The following is a 15,937-nucleotide window of genomic DNA, read 5'->3' as shown; positions in this document are numbered from 1 at the left end:
ACAGACCGCACCAGCCTCTACTGAAGGACACGAGGTCCTTGGGGCTTCTGCCTCTGCAACTTTGGTGGCAGGGACCGTCTGAGTCTGTCCTCGCACACCTGGGTCCGTGCATCTGAGGATGCTTAAGCGGCATAAAGGTCAGTGCCAGACGCCTAGTCTGCACTGCCAAGTCAGGGTTCGTGCCTGTGGTCTGCCAGTTTAATATTAGACACCCAGCTGTCCTGCAGGACATTTTAGTGGCCCCCCGTGGAGATGTAGGCTTCGGCTGAAAGGACGTACCGACGGGCGCCATGGCCACGAGGTTGTCCGTCAGCTCCCCGCGCTCGGCGGCGGACTGCAGCACGCCCTTCAGATCTCCCTTCCAAAGCATGAGCTGGTGGAACAATTCGGGGTGGCCGTTCTCCAGGTGGCTTTTTCCTGTGTGGAGCAGAGACAGTGTTTGGAGATGTTTCAGACACAGCTGCCTGCATGGACTTCTGGAAGAGGAAAGGCGGGAAGAAAGAAAAGGAACCCCAGGTTGCGGGGCAGGTGCCAACAGGCACCCTCTCCCAGAGCACAGACAGCCTGAAGCCACTCGCTTGTCACCCTCTTGCTTTCACCTGCACCCAGCAGTGCTGGGTCCTCTGACAGAGGCTGGGGTGCATATGGATGTGCCGGCAGGGGGGCGCAAAGTCACGCTGGCTGACAAGTGAAAGGACACAAAGCCCCAGACGGCAGCCCATGCGGCACGCGGTCACCGGGCCTCACCTTCCACGTCGATCATCCTGTACAGTGCGGCCCGGTCTGTGAAGAGCCCCAGGTGGAACCTCTCCTCAAGGTCGGCCGACACACCCTCATTTCGCTCTGCCAGGTACAAACAAAAAGTCAGGTGAAGTGATTACAGAGGTTACTGTTTTATGTCCCCATTTCAGACACCCGGAAACTGAGCGGGGCTGTGCCCCTCCCTGGCACAGCCTGCAAGCAGGCCGCAGGGGGCTGCGGAAGGGGTACCTCTGGCGTGCTTGGCGGTGGCCAAGACCAGGCAGTCCTGGTGAAGCTCCTCTTTGGGCCTGTGGTCCAGGCTGGTGCTCAGGGGCAGCGTGGAGCGAGCCTTCCGCTTCTTGAGTAAGGCTTCTGGAACACAGCAGAGTGCCGGCTGAGAACAGAAGCCAGCCACACGACCACGTACACCCAGCGTGTCCATCAGGCCCGGCCCCAAGCACCGTGGCCCTGGTGGTGCCTGTGTCCCGAGGACACCCTGACGGGACGCGAACACGCGATGCCGACCTGGCTTCTCTTTAGGCCCCTCCTTTCTCAGCGAGGCGGCTTTGCTGTTCAGGGAGGCGCTCGGTTTGTCCAGGCCCGAGGCCACAGGAGCACAGGCACCCGGCGCCCGAGACACTGTCACAGGAGAAAGAAAAGTGGGTGAAGACAGCCTGGAGTCCATCTCCCGATGGAGGAGCAGTACAGGGCCTGGTGCAGTGTGACCCACTGCTGAGCACGGGGAACCCTGGGAAGGAAGCGCGATGATCCCCCACCCCCGCCTCATGTCTGTGCTCCAGGAATCTGGAAATTTCATTCTTAGAACCTGACTGAGTGACTGAAGGGGAACTCACAAGTGTCTGGCCACCCCCACTTTATACCCCGGGGCCCTGGAGCTCCCAACTGGCTCAGGTGACAAAGGACGTCACCTACCGGGTGGCAATGTACTACTGCCCCTTCAGTCGCACAAACCAGGAACAACTTTACTGACAGGAAACATTCAGGGCGGGTGAAGGGAACGCACGATCTCGAGCTCACACGCCATGAACTTGAGCACAGCTGCTGACGTACAAGGGTAAAGGATGCTCTGTGCAGCCATTTTGTGGTGAAAAAGTAGAAAGTAGAACTATATCCACTGGACCTCTGGCTCTCTACCTACCCAGACCTGGGCGGGCAGCCCTATGGGATGAGAGGGTCTGGACCACACATTTCTGCCACTTCCATCCTGCCACGCCCAGCAAACGACTGTTCTAGAATCAATGGTTCGAGCTTCTCTTCCACCCCGGCCGTCCACTGGACCCCCTGCACACACAGGTGATCAGAGGCTTAAGAAGCCTTTTGCAACACGAGCACAATTCTGTGAGGCCCAGAGGCCCACCTCGGCCGGGCGCTAGGACAGTGGGGTGAGAGGCGGAGACGTCGCAAGCTGACTCGCAGGCCGCGGCCACTCACCCACAGAGGCTGTGCTGCAGGGGGACTCTGGCCGCGGGACCTCCTCCTCGGCCTCCGGGTCGGACACGCCGTTCTCCAGGGGTGCCGTGCCCTCCCGCGGGCCCTCGTCCTCCAGCCCGTCCGGGAAGTCCTGCTTGCCCGGCCCCTTCAGCGGCGGCTTCTTCTTCTTCTTGGCCTTCGGCTTAGGTTGAGAGAGCCTTTTTTTCTCCAATTCAATACTTTTCTTGCCTACGGGAGTTGCAGAGCACATGCCGTGAGACAGCCTAGGCGGTGCCGGCCCACACCTCCCGTCTGGTGAGCAGCGTTTCTAGCCCCTTCCTTCCAAAAAGGTCCGAGTCATAGCCCCAAAGTGGCCAGGACCAGAGCAAGCCCTTTCGGGACCTCTTTGAATCATAAACCCGAGCCCTGACTGCTCGTGAGTCTTCCTACGTGCCGGACACCCCAAGGGGACCCACTATGTCCCACAAGCCCTCAGGCTTGGCCCCCTCAGGCTGTCCCTCCCCCGCCATGGTGACAGCAGCAGTTGCCCCGCAATTCCCTGTGTCTGGCTGCGCCCGATGTGTGGGACGGGATGAGGACCTGCCCTTTCGGCTGCAAGTTCAGGGACTGAACTTCCGCCCGTCCTGCTGTCTGGCCGTATGTCTGGTGTTTGATTGGGGGATCTGCAGACTTCGCCCTGGAAAGCTGTGCCCCCTTAGAGTCCACCACCCCCAGCACCCCAAGGTGGGAGGCAGGCAGGCGTCACGGGCCAGGCTGACTGACCCTGAGGCGGCCGGGAGTGCTCCTGCGCAGAGGTGAGCCACTTGTGCACACAGAAGTCGTCTGCCCCTGAGTAGATGCAGTCCGGGTCCAGCGGGGACCATGCCACACACAGCAGCCGGCCGCGGTGTCCTCGGAAATTGTACAGCGGCTCTTCCCGGAGAGCATCCCACACCTGAGGCCGGTGGCGCGGGACAGACAATTTCCGGTTAGCCCGTTGCTTGGAGGGTTTAAGAATTAAAAAGTGCCGTCTCAGCACCGCGGGTCCTGCGGGGGCCCCTGGGCCCTCCACGAGAAGAACTGCCCTGTCCTGAGCCGGCGGTGAGGGGTTTCGACAGGGCGCCCACAGCGCAAGCCCGGACACCTGCACGTGCTGCGCCCAGGCGTGGGCCGCCCTGCCCAGAGCGGAGTCTTCTGTCCCTACACCCCTGGCTCTCCTGAGTCACTCCACCCTCCACTGCAGATGGCAGCCCTGTGGGGCATGGGGCTGTGCAGACCAGTCCGGGAACAACAGCGAACATGGGCCCGCAGGGCAGTCAGGCCGCCAAGGGCCGCCTGGCTCTGCCCACCGCAGAGCCCCGCTTGGCGCCTCCCCTTTATGTTTTAGAGCTTGGCGGTTTCTGACTTAACAGTGGAATCTCAGAAGCGGCTTCTGCAACTGACAGCTCCCATTTCTGTGTCAGACGAGGAGCAAGCACTTCCACGTCGACCCATCATCCTGTTAAGTCAGGATGAGGTCTTTAAAAATAAGCGTTTTTCTCTTTCATCTAAGCAAAACACCCCCTTTGTCTGCCAACGGCCCAGACATGTGGGATGAGACTAAAATGCCTCCTGGAGCCCCAAGATCCCTTTCTGAGTAAAGTGAGAATGAGTGCAGGAAGGGGCAGGCGTGGGGCAGGCTGGAGGCCGGGGAGCGCCCATGGGTGGGGAGCAGCAGGACCTGAGCTGTGCCGTCGTAGGAGGCAGACACCAGCCTTCCATCGTGATGCGGGCTCCACGCCAGACTGGTGATCTTGGCGGTGTGCCCCGAGAGGGTCCGGTAGGGCTCTGTGATGGTCACTGGGGACGCGGGGCTGCTCTCTGAAAGACAAGGGGACGCATCATCTCTACCAAAGTCAAGAGAGGAGGCTGTTAACACGGCAGACAGCGAGAGTTTGCTGCACGCACAATCCTGCTCTCAGCAGACTCCAATATAGTGGCTAACGGGAGCTAGCCAGGGTCCCAGACGCCTGCAAAAACGTGAGCTTCACAATCTTTCTAGAAGCTGCCAAAATGAGACAATGCCTTCTGCACGTGACACCAAGGCGGACGCATCAGCACTCACGTGGCATTCTAGACAAAAACGTGAGCTCAGAAGTCGGACCCATGTCCTTCATAAAGATGGCTCCTCGCACCCCTAACTGCGGCTCATCAAGTTGCAGAAGAGGGTTCAAAGAAGTTGCAGGCCCCTTGAGAACGAGTCATACAATCAAAAACACCCAGCTTGCAGGCAGGGAGCCGCCCCTTCTAGAACACGGCGGCCGTGCAGTTAGAGGGCGTGGCGTGACGCTAGTCTCTGCCATCACCCGCCGTGGGACTCGAGGAGGCAGCAACATCTCTGGGCCTCGATTTAACCACCAGTTAACCACCAGGAGAACAAGGCCCAAAGGATTTAGACGCCATCAAGCGTGGGAGCCGGCGTGTCGGGTGGGAAAGACCCAAACCCTGGGAGGGGGTACAGGCAGGCAAGTCTTTTTGGGGAGCAATCAATACAAATATAAACATACATTTTCCTTGTCTCCATCCCTTCACCAAGGAATTCCATTTCTGGAAATTTTACATAAGAAAGGTTCTCATTCAAATTCAAAAAGACGTAGCGCAAGGGTGTTCGGTGCATGATCCCTGAAGCACAGCAACTGAACACTGACAGTACTGACGGAGAATGGCTCGACTACGGCCTGCTCACAGAATGGAATGAACGGGTATCTGTGAACAGCAGGAAGATCCTTAGGTAGCGACAGAGAAAGATAGAAAAGTCTATATTGTAAATGTAGAAGAAAAACACGGCGAGTGCGCGCGACGCCCCCTGGGCAAGGCTCGGGAGACCTGCCCCCAGGCGGCAACGCCAGGCCCGTGCTAGCCTGGTGGTGGGCACGAGAGCAGGCCGAGAAGGCCCAGGGTCAGCATGCAGCGAACCATAAGGACTCGGAGGAGGCCTCGCCTTCCACAGTCACGTTTCTGTTCTGTCTGAAAGGGTAAGGTAGAGGTGCCACTTTTGAAGGTAAAACAGTAACATTTCTTTTAACACCAAGGAGAAAGGTGATCGGCGCTGGGCGGCGCAGCCCTACCTAGGACAGCCTGCAGGTTGTGCACGTAGATGACAGCGTTGTTGGACCCGGAGGCCAGGAGGCAGCTCAGCTCGGGCCGGCTGCCGTGCCCGTGGTGCCAGCTTAGGGTGTTCACCAGCTTGTGGTGCTGCTGGATGGTGCAGACCAGCTTCAGGTTCGGCACCTGGAATATTTCTATGGACCTGGAGAAACAGCAAGGCGAGGAGGTGGGGAGTCCGTCAAGGCCAGCGCAAGCAGACACCTCCCTTCCCCGGCGGGCAAAGGTGACCCGCATGGGTGAGTCTGTCGCTGTCCCAGCCTTTCTCGTGCAGAAAACCAGGGCGAGAGGCAGTATTCTCAAAAGCCCACTCAGTGGAGGGTCAGCTCCTATGGGTGCCAGGCGCACGGGGAAGCTACAGAAGAGTGAGCTTGGCGGGCGGAGGGCCCGCGAGCATGTCGGGAGGGTCTATGGAGGTCCCCACTTTAAAAGAAAGTGGGGGAGATTTCAGAGTCCCGGGCAGCAAAGACCTTTGTGGAGCCTAAAGGGCTGAAAGAGAGCAGGCAATGCTCTCCCTGGCGCTGCTCCCGGTCACCCCGCGCGCAGAGGGGGAGCCAGAGTATCGAGCACAGCAGGCCCCAGCAATTTTTAAGACACACACACACACACACACACGTACCCGTCTTCGTTGCCGAGAGCCATGGTCTTGCCATCTGCCTTCCAGCTGATCTCCGTGTGCACAGGCAACTTGTACTAGAAGCAAAGCGGACCGACCTTGACTAAAACTCAGTTCTCCACGTGGCTTACAGCCAATGGTAACACGAGGGGGGACTTCCCCGTTTAAAAGTGTGCCCCCGCACAACAGCTACTCCCCCACACCACCCACAGAACCTCGCCACCCGGCAGGACTCAGAAGCCCATTCCCCACCTGGGGAAAAAAAGGCCAGTCGGGGTGCTCAGCTGGGAGTTCCTCAGAGAAGCCCATTCTTCCATCTCTCCTCCTCGTCCAGCTGCCTCTCCCCAGCCCCTCAGAATGTGCCCCAGGCTGCCCCCCCCCTTCCCCGCCGTCTCCTCACGCATGTGAGAGTCCAGACCCCGATTTGCAGCCCAGGCTGGTTGCTCCCATTCAGCTGCCAGCCCGCCCCTTAGGTCGCCCCTGGATGTCAGGCTCAGACGCACGTCAGGCCGCGAGGGGTCGAGGCAAGCCTGTGAGTCAGTTCACCAGTGACTGCTACTCTCACAGAGCACGAGATACAGAGGTAACGAGCAGCGACAAAAACACTGGTTTTAACATAAGGAAACCTCAACGTCTGCAGTTTCACTCCGAAAAAGTTCTGGCAGACACAGGACTGAGAATGGACTGAGAAAGCAACTGAGACTCAGCGCGGGAGTCCGGGGAAGGGCCTGCGGGAATCACGTGTGATTTTTGCAGCTTTGATATAAATCTGGCCGCCATGTTATCCAGCTGCTTTGCCAACACCAAGAGGCAGCTGGCCTGAGAAAGATGATTTACATCCCAGAGCTGAGAGGATGCCCGAGTCACTGCTGCAACTGAGACAGAATGTTCTGGGTTAAGTCCCTGGCTCTGCTCCAGGGTGAGCCTCCCCAGAATACCGAGTGGCCGCGCAGACGGAGTCGCGGCTGGTGCAGGAGCTGAGTAGACGCACCTTGATGGCGTTGGTGTCCCGGATGAGCCTGTTAATGTCAGAGGCCTCGCCGCCCAGCTTCCAGGGGTTGTGCTGCAGGACGACTCCTTCGCCCCCACAGCTGTACAAGGTGAGGGAAGGTCTGTCACCTTCTCCCCCTGCATGAGGAGACAAGGAGGCCCCATGAACATCTGCCGAGGGCCGCAGGCCTGAGACGACCCCAGCGCTCTCGGAGTGACGGAGCCACGGTGGAGCCACAGCTGTCTCACGGCCAGCGGCTCAGGGAAGTTCACCTTTTGCTAAACACCCTCACTTAAAAAGACGACTTAGTGACAAGAGAAAGGCTGAGGGGCCAGAGGGTCAGGGGCCAGCACCTGAGTCTAAGGCCGCTGCACCGCAGGGGAGAGCGGAACCAGATCAAGTTAAAAAGTGCCGGCGGGGTGGCGGACATGGCAGGCGGCAGAGCTCGGTGCGAGCACCCAGCCCAGCAGCACGCTGGGCAGCTCAGGCGGGTGGTTTGCTCATCCCTGGCCCTGGGTGCTCCAGGAGTCCCCACCAGTCACAGCCTGAGCCCCTAGCACACCCCAACTCTTGTCAGCGTGAACAGCCCAGGACTCTGTCAGAGAAAGGCCCGGACTTACCCAGCGAGGTGGGCGGGACCGGCGGCCCCCAGGCTAGCGTGTACACGGTCTTCTTGTGGTACGTGCTGGAGATCTGCGGGGGCCTGGAGGGGCATGAGAGAGACTGAAGCAAAGCGGCGCAGCGGGAGCAGACCGCCTTTCTCTGAAAGGTCCCTCGACTGACCCACTGACCAGACGACTCAGTTCCAAGTGTACTCTAACCAAATGTTCAAACTGGAATATTCTACAAAACAACTTATTTTTAGTCCTCAAACTGGACAGGTAACATCGTGGGGGGAGGCTGGGGCGCTGCTCTAGGACAGAGACCACCGTGCCCAGGGACCCACATGAGGGCTGCCGTGGGGCCCGGAGAGCCAGTGACCATGAGGGCCGCGGGGCCCGGCTGACCGCAGCACAGACGCGACCCAATCACAGCCATGAACCAAGATGGACAGAACGGAATGCTCTGCAGTGAAGGCTTCAACTTTCACAGACGCCTCAAAACTTGTGTAAAAGAATGGTAGAGGAGAAACCAAAGCCACCGGCTGGTTGGCTCCGGTGGCTCCCAAAGGGCAGACGGGCGGCCCCTTGGTGCCTGAAGCTAAGTCTTCACCATTCGGGCACCAGGGTCCTACTGGGAAGCTGCTCCTGGCTGGGCAGGCACCCTGGTGGGGAGTGCAGGGCCCAGGACCCCTCCCCGCCTCAGCTGCGCCGGACCCAGCCCTTACCTGCTGGAGTAGGTGTCGTACAGCCCCACCTTCCCATCATCCGTCCCGAAGGCCAAGCAGCCTTCCTTGGCCGGGTGCCAGCACAGCTGCGGAAACAGTAGGGGGCATGTGAAGGGGGTCCTCGTGGTCAGGGGCTCAGGAGGGCCGGTCTTGCCCCCATGTCTCATCATTTTAAAGGTAACAGATTCTCATGACCAGTGACAGAAAAGCCAAAGTCACCTGCGGCCTCACCATGCCACACACCCATCGCCAAGCTCATATCTTTTCAGACAGAAACCCACACGTCTCTCTACGGACACAATTGAAAATAATAAAGGTGGGTTCAAACACGTCACTGACGGGTGTGGCCTACCGCCGAGGGGCACACAGGCCTGGGACAGTGTGGGCAGCCGTCCAGACCACAAGCCCGATCCAGAGTGGACTGCGGGTGATGGGCGAGGCCGGCAGGGCCCTCTGCTCTGCGAGTTTCATGCGGGCGCACCCGCCCCTGGCAGCCTACGCTTGCATGGGCGGGAGCTCCCCAGGGAGGACGCCCCCTTACCGCTGTGACCTTGGACTTGACACCCTGCCAGAAATGTTTCACGTCGTAGTTGTTCTTTATGGAGAGCGTGTTCCAGACGCGGATCATGCCATCCCCCACGCCGACGGCCAAGCAGCCGGTGTCCACCGGCGAGAAGGCCAGGCTGTAGGCGAAGCCCCCGAGGGAAGGCAGCGTCCAGCAGCACTCCAGCGTGGCCATGTCCCAGCACTTGATCTGAAATAGTAACAAAACCAACATTTCAAAGAGGGTGGGCCAAAGGGGGGGTGGTAAGAACTGGAAACAAAAACACCTGCCCTGAACCACAGCAAAGCCTCCCCCTTCCCAGACTGGCCGCCCCTGCTCTCGCCGTGCAACAGCTTTGGGTCTCCAGTAAGCATGAAGGGGCCTCGAGACAGCGGCAATCACAGCGGCTCTCTCAAAAAAGCACGCCTGTCACAGCCAGGGAGGAGGCCAACAGAGGGCGTCAGGGAACAAAGCCACTCCAGGGGAGACCCCCCAGCCAGGAGGGGTCTGCGACCTGAAAGAGACCCCACACCTCCGCCCGACATACCCAGTCTTCACCACAGGCCCCCCAGCTCCAGGATGGTCATGTGCTCACTGCCCCCCAGTTAATGTGAATTCAGAACCCAGAGACGGAGTGTTGGGGTGCACGGGTGAGAATTGCCGAGGGTGTAGGAAAGCCCAACCATCCCACCAGGCCCAGGCCCCACCCATGAGGTGCTTACGTCTCTGTCCATGGAGGTGGAGAGCAGCAGCTGCCTGTCGTCCTCAGTGCGCAAAGGACACAGGTTGAACACGATCCTGGCATGGTGCTGGCCCTCCACGGCAGCGCTGAAGAGCGTGTACCTCCGTCGCCAGGACTGCGCCAGGTCCCACAGCAGCAGCTCACCCCTGGGAGGACAAACAAGTGTGAGTTTGAGGTGGCCACAGGCTGGAGCGGCCTGTGCAAGGTCACTAAAAGTCGCTGCAACCTTAAGGAGAGATGGCAGTTCTCAAACACAGTACCTCAGGAAGCACGGTGTCCCGTACACTGCCTGCCTTTTTGACGACGGGGTTATCTTTTACACAGATTTCCCTAACGGGTTTTTTTTTTTTAAGATTTATTTATTTTTATAAAAGAGCTAGGGTACAGGTCAGAGGTGCCGGAGGGTGAGAGGATTCACCAGAAACAGAGCGGGGAGCACAACAGGCAGACTGACGAAATACACTGCTGAGGGGAGCAGCGGGCGAGGCAGGAGAGGTCTGCTGCACCATGTGGGATTCTCGCCAACTGGCCGGGATCAAACCTGCGCTGCAGAGGCTGTGGACAACTTCACAGTGCTGCACTCAACCTGCTGCCCCACCGAGGAGGCCCACCCTAATAGTTTTGATTATAAAATGTTCCTTAATTTGTACAGCCCCAAAGATGCTTTAAGATGCGTCTCTTCTTAGGGCAGTAGCAGGAGGGGGGTTTGAGGGTATTTCTACATGCTGTACCTATACAACCTTGTTTAAAAAGCAGAAACCTTATGTATTAATGTCACTTATCTCTAGTGACAAGAAGCCTGTGCACAGTCAATTTTGCTTAATGGCCACCATTACCCCAAGACAGGAAATGGCTCGGTTGCCCTGCTTTGCGTGTGGCGAGCTGGAGCTCAGAGAAGGGAAGGGTCTTGCCCAGAATCCAGAGCGGACAGGAACACACTGGTCAGAATTTGGTGCCACCTGCCTCCAAGCCTACCCACCACCACCAGGCTTCACTTGGGGGTCTCCCCTAGCGTCAGTGACTCAACACCCGGAGAATTTTCATTACAACAGCCATCAGAAGCAAGGCCAGTGCATTCTCCACCTGCTGTCTGGAAAGTGAGGCTGAAGCGCCCGAGCTGGGGGAGACCCCAGACTTACCCAAAACAGCTGGACACCAGCTGCGTGGGCTGGTCCTTGGGCCAGTGGAGGGTCAGCCAGAGACGCTCTCTCACCGCCGGGTCGACGCCGCCGCCTCTTCTCTTCAGGAAGGGCAGTTTCAGAACCATCACCCCTGTGGGTGAAACCAAGGCCGGTGTGCCCTCGGGACTGCAGCCCCTCGGCCCCCAGCCCCCTGCCACAATATAGCATGTGGCGCCTGCCTCCATTCACTTGGCAACTGGAGTTCAGACCTCGCTTGCCCAGGGCCAGCGCTGGACACTCCCTGGCTGACCCAGGTCAGCAAGCTGTTGCAGGCCGTCCTGGCAACTTAAGCCCGTGAAGACTAGTGTGTGTCTGGGAACGTGAGTTTCCAACTGGACTCGAGAACCCAGGTAGTAACAAAACCCGAGACTCTTCCCTGCTGGAAGCCGGAGGGGGCTCCTTCGGTGGGCAAGAAATCCGGGAGGGGGCAGGTTTATGAGCCCACAGCTGTGGCAGGAAGCCACTCCCTCAACCTGCTGCTAACCCTCTCGGGGTCAGAGGACCAGTGGGGTGTCTAAAAGAGCAAGACAGGGCCCAACGGATTGAGAGTCAGATCTGAGGTGGGGCCCAGGCACCGCCAACTGACCCTGCTGCACAGCCAGCTGGGAACCCGCGGAGCGCGTGGCACAGGAAAACCGGCCACAACTTTCTGGACAGAAAGGAAAGGCTGCTCAGACAGCCGGCACTCTCCCAGCAGCAGGACGCAAGAAGCCCCCACATGGATGGCTGCGGTGCTCTCACCTCGGCCCCGGGAGCAGCTCCAGAGGCGGATGGTCTGGTCTTTGCTGCCCGTGGCCAAGTAGCAGCCCTTCATGCCGGGACTGGGCGCTGGGGCTCTCCCGTTGGGGATTTCCGGGTCTTCTAGGAGAGAGGCAGCAACGTTGTCCTTAATTTGTGTACATTTAGGAAAGAGAGGGAGCTTGAGAGCGTTCCCCATATGCAGCTGTTACTTTCACAGATCTGATCCATCACACCTGAACCTTCAACTGTAACTCAGGCGAAGGAGCCCCCCGCGTGCTCTGCTTTCTCCCCACCTCGGCCCTCCTCCTGCGGTGCGGGCAGGCAGTCCTCCCCGGGCACGGGGCACCAGGCGATGCAGTGGATCTCGTCGTCGTGGCCCCGAAGCCTGTGGATCACTTCTCCTTTCTTGCTGAGGTCGATGAGAACCACGATGCCGTCCTTGTAGCTAAAACCACGAGTCAGAAACGTTACTGCCGAGTGCGGCCAAGCACGTGCTCTGCCCCAGCCTACCGGGGTGCGGGCAAAGACAGGACATGATCTTGTGTTGTCGCTTTTCGTGTTTCCTATGATTTTTACCACCCTCTCTCTCCCCACTGATGATACCCTGGTTGCTGAGCTCCGCTGTGCGGGGCCTGGTGGGGTCTCGACGGTGGGATGGTTGCGCCTCCCACGGTACGAGACCAGCAGGCCCAGCAATTGCGCTAATGACAGGGACCCGCCTTTTCTAACTGCTCACACAACAGAAGTTGCAGATCTTGAGATTCTACATTTGCACGCCCCAAGGTGGTCGTTTTTTAGTTCAGAAGGAACTGAGACTTCTAATAGCTCTTTATAGAACGACCAGCACTGGGCGCGGAAGTTTCTACCACCCAGACTAAGGAAAGTCACTGGCAATGGAGCCAAAATCCTCAGTACGTCCCACTGAGCAGACCTGTCTCTCCTCTGGAGGTGAACTGCTCTGCAAGTGTTTTGTAATATTATTCCTAGCCTCTGTTTCTACTCCTAGATGACAGAGACATATTTTGTATATTTTAAAACTTCATATAAATATCAGGCGGTCTTTTTTGAATCTAACTTCATTGATCTACTATTTACTGACATGACTGTATAACTTGTGGATACAGCTCACACCTCAACCTGCACACATGATGTAGTCGTCCTGCCCCCAGATGCTGTTAGTGAGTCACCCACACTGACATAAATAGTCATTTACACCACTGTATAGTACTCCACGGCAAGGCCACACCACCCCATTATGCATTTTGAAAGCCTTCCGTTTTTTGATCTTACAAAGCAGCAATACCATTAGCATTCTTGTGCACACCTAAGGCAGCCAGGTTAGAGGCCTAGTAGTGGCACTGCCAGGATGTGAGACACATACATCTCTACTTCACTAGAAAGCGCAGACCGCTTCTCCAAAGTGGTGCTCCTATTCACGTTTCCCCCCTCCTAGACAGCTCTACAGGGAAAAACACCATCACAGCATTATCTCAAAATAAATTTTCCGGCACCCAGACCCCCTACCCTTCCACGAGTCAACCAGATGCCACCCATCAGAACAGAAGCCCGTCCGCTTCAAGCAGACAGCATCCTGCTGCACCAGGTCCTCAGCTCTCCTGACCCATGCGCTGGCCCCCCTAGATCCTCGCTGCCCCTCCTGCACACACGCAAATCTCGCCACAACCCTCCCACTTCCGCCTCATCTCCACCAGCATAAAAACATGGCCTTGGTATGTATGCTCCAGGCAGGACTCCCTTGCCCTGTACACACCTCCTCTGGCTTCCCGTCTGTGCATATTTTACGACAAATGTGAAAGCGTGGACCTCACGTGTACCTTTACTACCTCACCCCGCCAGTCTCCTGAATCAGCCCCCACTAGACTGTCCCCCTCATGTGTTATTGAAAGCACTTATGCCCCGTCTTCAAACTGGAGTGAAGGGACATCTTTGGGCGCAAAGTAAATGGAATGGCGAGGGACGGGGGTGCCCACTCCAGCACCTCAACCCTGGGATAGGTGAGGAGGTGGTTTCCCTGCCAGAGCACTCTCCCTGTCAAGAGGGAGCAGCTGGAAGCAGAGAGACAGGGCGAGTCAGCCGACCCTAGGAGCAAACGTCACATCCGAGGGCCAGCAGAGGGGACGGGAGAGTGTGAGCTGGTGCGTCTCTGCACGAGGACTACCCGGGGCTGAGAAGTCCTTCCCTGATTCTCTCAAAAGGTCTCTCTCAAAAGGAGGAAAGTATCACAGAAACCACAGGACAGAAATAGACAAAGAGGGAGAAACAGCAGGGCCTGGAGGGCACAGGAACAAAGGACGCCCCCTCGGAGGAGAGGGTAGCGCCTGGAGACGATCTCACCTGAGGACTAAAGGGACTGAGGTGCTCCCCAATACGGAGAGCACAGCACTCACCCGATGGCCACCAAGTCGTCATGATGAGGCGAACAAGTAAGACAGAAAATTGTCCTGGGCTCTACAAAGAGGTACTGGCTGTCATTTCTATGAAGCCAGTAACAGAAAACGACTCCTTTTTCATCTCCAGACACTATTAAGTCCTTCACTCGCGGAGACCAGTGCAGCGCTGATATTGTGTGCTTTAAGACAAAACAGGAACATACTTACTTCTCATTTGTAGACGTGGGATGTTTGTTTCTAGCTGGTATGACAGGTGCTTTACCAACTGTCAGAACCTCTTGAGTAGACGACTACACCAAATTTGAATTTTGGCTACTGGGAATCAAAGAACCATTCAAAACAATGTCTGCCTTTTCTTAGTTTACTGCAGAGTTCGTAAGATTAAGTGGGTCTTTTCCTTCCCTGATTCTCTCAAAAGGTCTATCAAGTAATCATCTGGTTTAGAAACAATTCCATCCACTCATGTACAGCTCAAGGCTGAAGTCTTTTTCATGTTAAGAAGCTCCGAAGGCCACATTTCTCTGTTGTGAGTACTGGGCACTACCAGCAGCCCACACTTCAAAGGCAGGCTAGGCCTGAATGAATGACTACTTATGGTTGCATCCCAAGTAAGTTATTTGCAAAAACTGGCAAGAGTGCAGTTTGCTGACCTCTATGGTATATGGATCTCCTGCCAAAGTTTCAGGGCACCTTACCATACAGAACTTCTGATCTAATGAATGAACACTAATCAAAGTTCTCGCCTCTGGGCCTCCCTAGTGGCACAAGGGGTGAGGTCTCAGCACTATGAAGCTGTCAACAGCCACTGCAGCACAAATTTGCTCCCTGGCCAGGGAGCTGACCCACAGGGCACAGCAGACCCCTCCTGTCTCCCCGCAGCTCCCCTCAGCAGTGTGTTTCAGCAGATCTGCCTGTTCTGTTCCCCACTCTGTGTCTGGCGAATCCTGTCAGTGCCCATACCTCTGGCCTGTACCCCAGTTCTTGTATGCATAAATAAATCTTTTTTTAAAAAAAGTTCTCACCTCTTGCAGAGATTAGCAAAACTGTACTTGAAGCAAAAGAACTCCAAACAAAGGCACCTGAGGGCCCAGTGAGCCACCATACCTGATGGAGGGCATGCTCCGTCACCACTGTTTTCGTCTCTACATCCCAGATTTTCACAGTCCCATCGTCGGAGCTCGTGGCACAGAGGTTGTACTGACCCGGGTGATGAGAAAAAGTGAAGCCAGAGACTCTTTCCGTGTGTCCCACCAACTCTCCTACAACTTCAAGCAAAACTGACAGGTTAGTTAGGGTGCTACCAAGGAGGACTGGGGGGGCACAGCCCGTGGGATCCCACCTATCTCCTATGGCAAAAAGCCAGGGACTAACAATCAGAAACTGCGGGCAGGTGTGATCTGCCCCAGGCGGCCTCGGGGGCGTCCCTTTCTGGGTCTTCTCAGCTCTTGGGGCTGGGCTGCCGCCGCCCCTGCCTGTGCCTGGTTCAAAGGCCGAGCAGCGGCTCCAATGGGGACTGCGAGGCGGTTCGCACCAGATGGGCCCGGGCCCGGCGGTGCGCACAGGCCGGACGCCCTGCGCGCCGCACCCCAAGCGGGCTCCAAACCCAGCCTGTGGCCCGACCCGCTCATCTAACGGAAAGGGTCGCGCACACTTCAGGCCGGCGCTGGTGCCCGCGGGGGTGCGGGGCCGCCGGGCCGGGCCGGGGGGGGGGGGGGGGGGCGCGGGGCCGGACACCCGGAGGCCTCCACCGCGGCCCGGCGGCGCCACGTGCGCGCGCGGGAGGCGGGACCGCTGCGCCCGGCCCGGCCTCAGTTTCCCCCCGCCGGGAGGGGCGGCCGGAGACGCCGACCGGCGCGCGGGGGCCGCGGGGAGCGCCGGGGCTGGGCCCGACCCGGGGGTTACCTCGAAATGGGGGCGTCCCCGGGCTCGCGCCCGCGCCCGGGCCCACGCGGACCAGGAAGACGGAGGTGCGCGCGGCGAAGCCGAAGAGGCCCCCGGGCACGGCGTCGCTGCACCGGGCGCAGTACCAGTTCGGGGACGGCGGCAGCGTGCGCGGCTCGGGGGCCAT

At 58.1% G+C, this 15,937-nt stretch overlaps 1 protein-coding gene across 2 annotated transcripts in view; it reads right to left on the bottom strand.

Annotated features, from left to right (window-relative positions):
- The window catches only part of GEMIN5 (gem nuclear organelle associated protein 5), a 26,155-nt gene extending 10,218 nt beyond the window's left edge, over nt 1–15,937 (bottom strand). Inside the window, exons 1-20 of one of the 2 annotated variants that reach the window (XM_037498727.2) lie at nt 15,772–15,937; nt 14,974–15,134; nt 13,867–14,048; nt 11,752–11,903; nt 11,459–11,578; nt 10,676–10,808; nt 9,517–9,682; nt 8,792–9,004; nt 8,251–8,336; nt 7,544–7,626; nt 6,924–7,060; nt 5,936–6,009; nt 5,280–5,461; nt 3,893–4,032; nt 2,956–3,127; nt 2,194–2,421; nt 1,267–1,380; nt 991–1,113; nt 748–843; nt 280–417 (exon numbers count right to left, since the gene is read on the bottom strand). In XM_037498727.2, the coding sequence (XP_037354624.1) occupies nt 280–417; nt 748–843; nt 991–1,113; nt 1,267–1,380; nt 2,194–2,421; nt 2,956–3,127; nt 3,893–4,032; nt 5,280–5,461; nt 5,936–6,009; nt 6,924–7,060; nt 7,544–7,626; nt 8,251–8,336; nt 8,792–9,004; nt 9,517–9,682; nt 10,676–10,808; nt 11,459–11,578; nt 11,752–11,903; nt 13,867–14,048; nt 14,974–15,134; nt 15,772–15,937 (2,866 nt within the window). The remainder of the gene's footprint in view (nt 1–279; nt 418–747; nt 844–990; nt 1,114–1,266; nt 1,381–2,193; nt 2,422–2,955; nt 3,128–3,892; nt 4,033–5,279; nt 5,462–5,935; nt 6,010–6,923; nt 7,061–7,543; nt 7,627–8,250; nt 8,337–8,791; nt 9,005–9,516; nt 9,683–10,675; nt 10,809–11,458; nt 11,579–11,751; nt 11,904–13,866; nt 14,049–14,973; nt 15,135–15,771) is intronic. The other variant, XM_037498728.2, reaches the window with a different exon arrangement.

Source organism: Talpa occidentalis, unplaced genomic scaffold, assembly GCF_014898055.3.
Source record: "Talpa occidentalis isolate TD23 unplaced genomic scaffold, MPIMG_talOcc4v2.1 talOcc4.9, whole genome shotgun sequence".
Lineage (NCBI taxonomy): Eukaryota > Metazoa > Chordata > Mammalia > Eulipotyphla > Talpidae > Talpa > Talpa occidentalis.
This window is presented reverse-complemented; position numbering and strand designations above follow the sequence as displayed.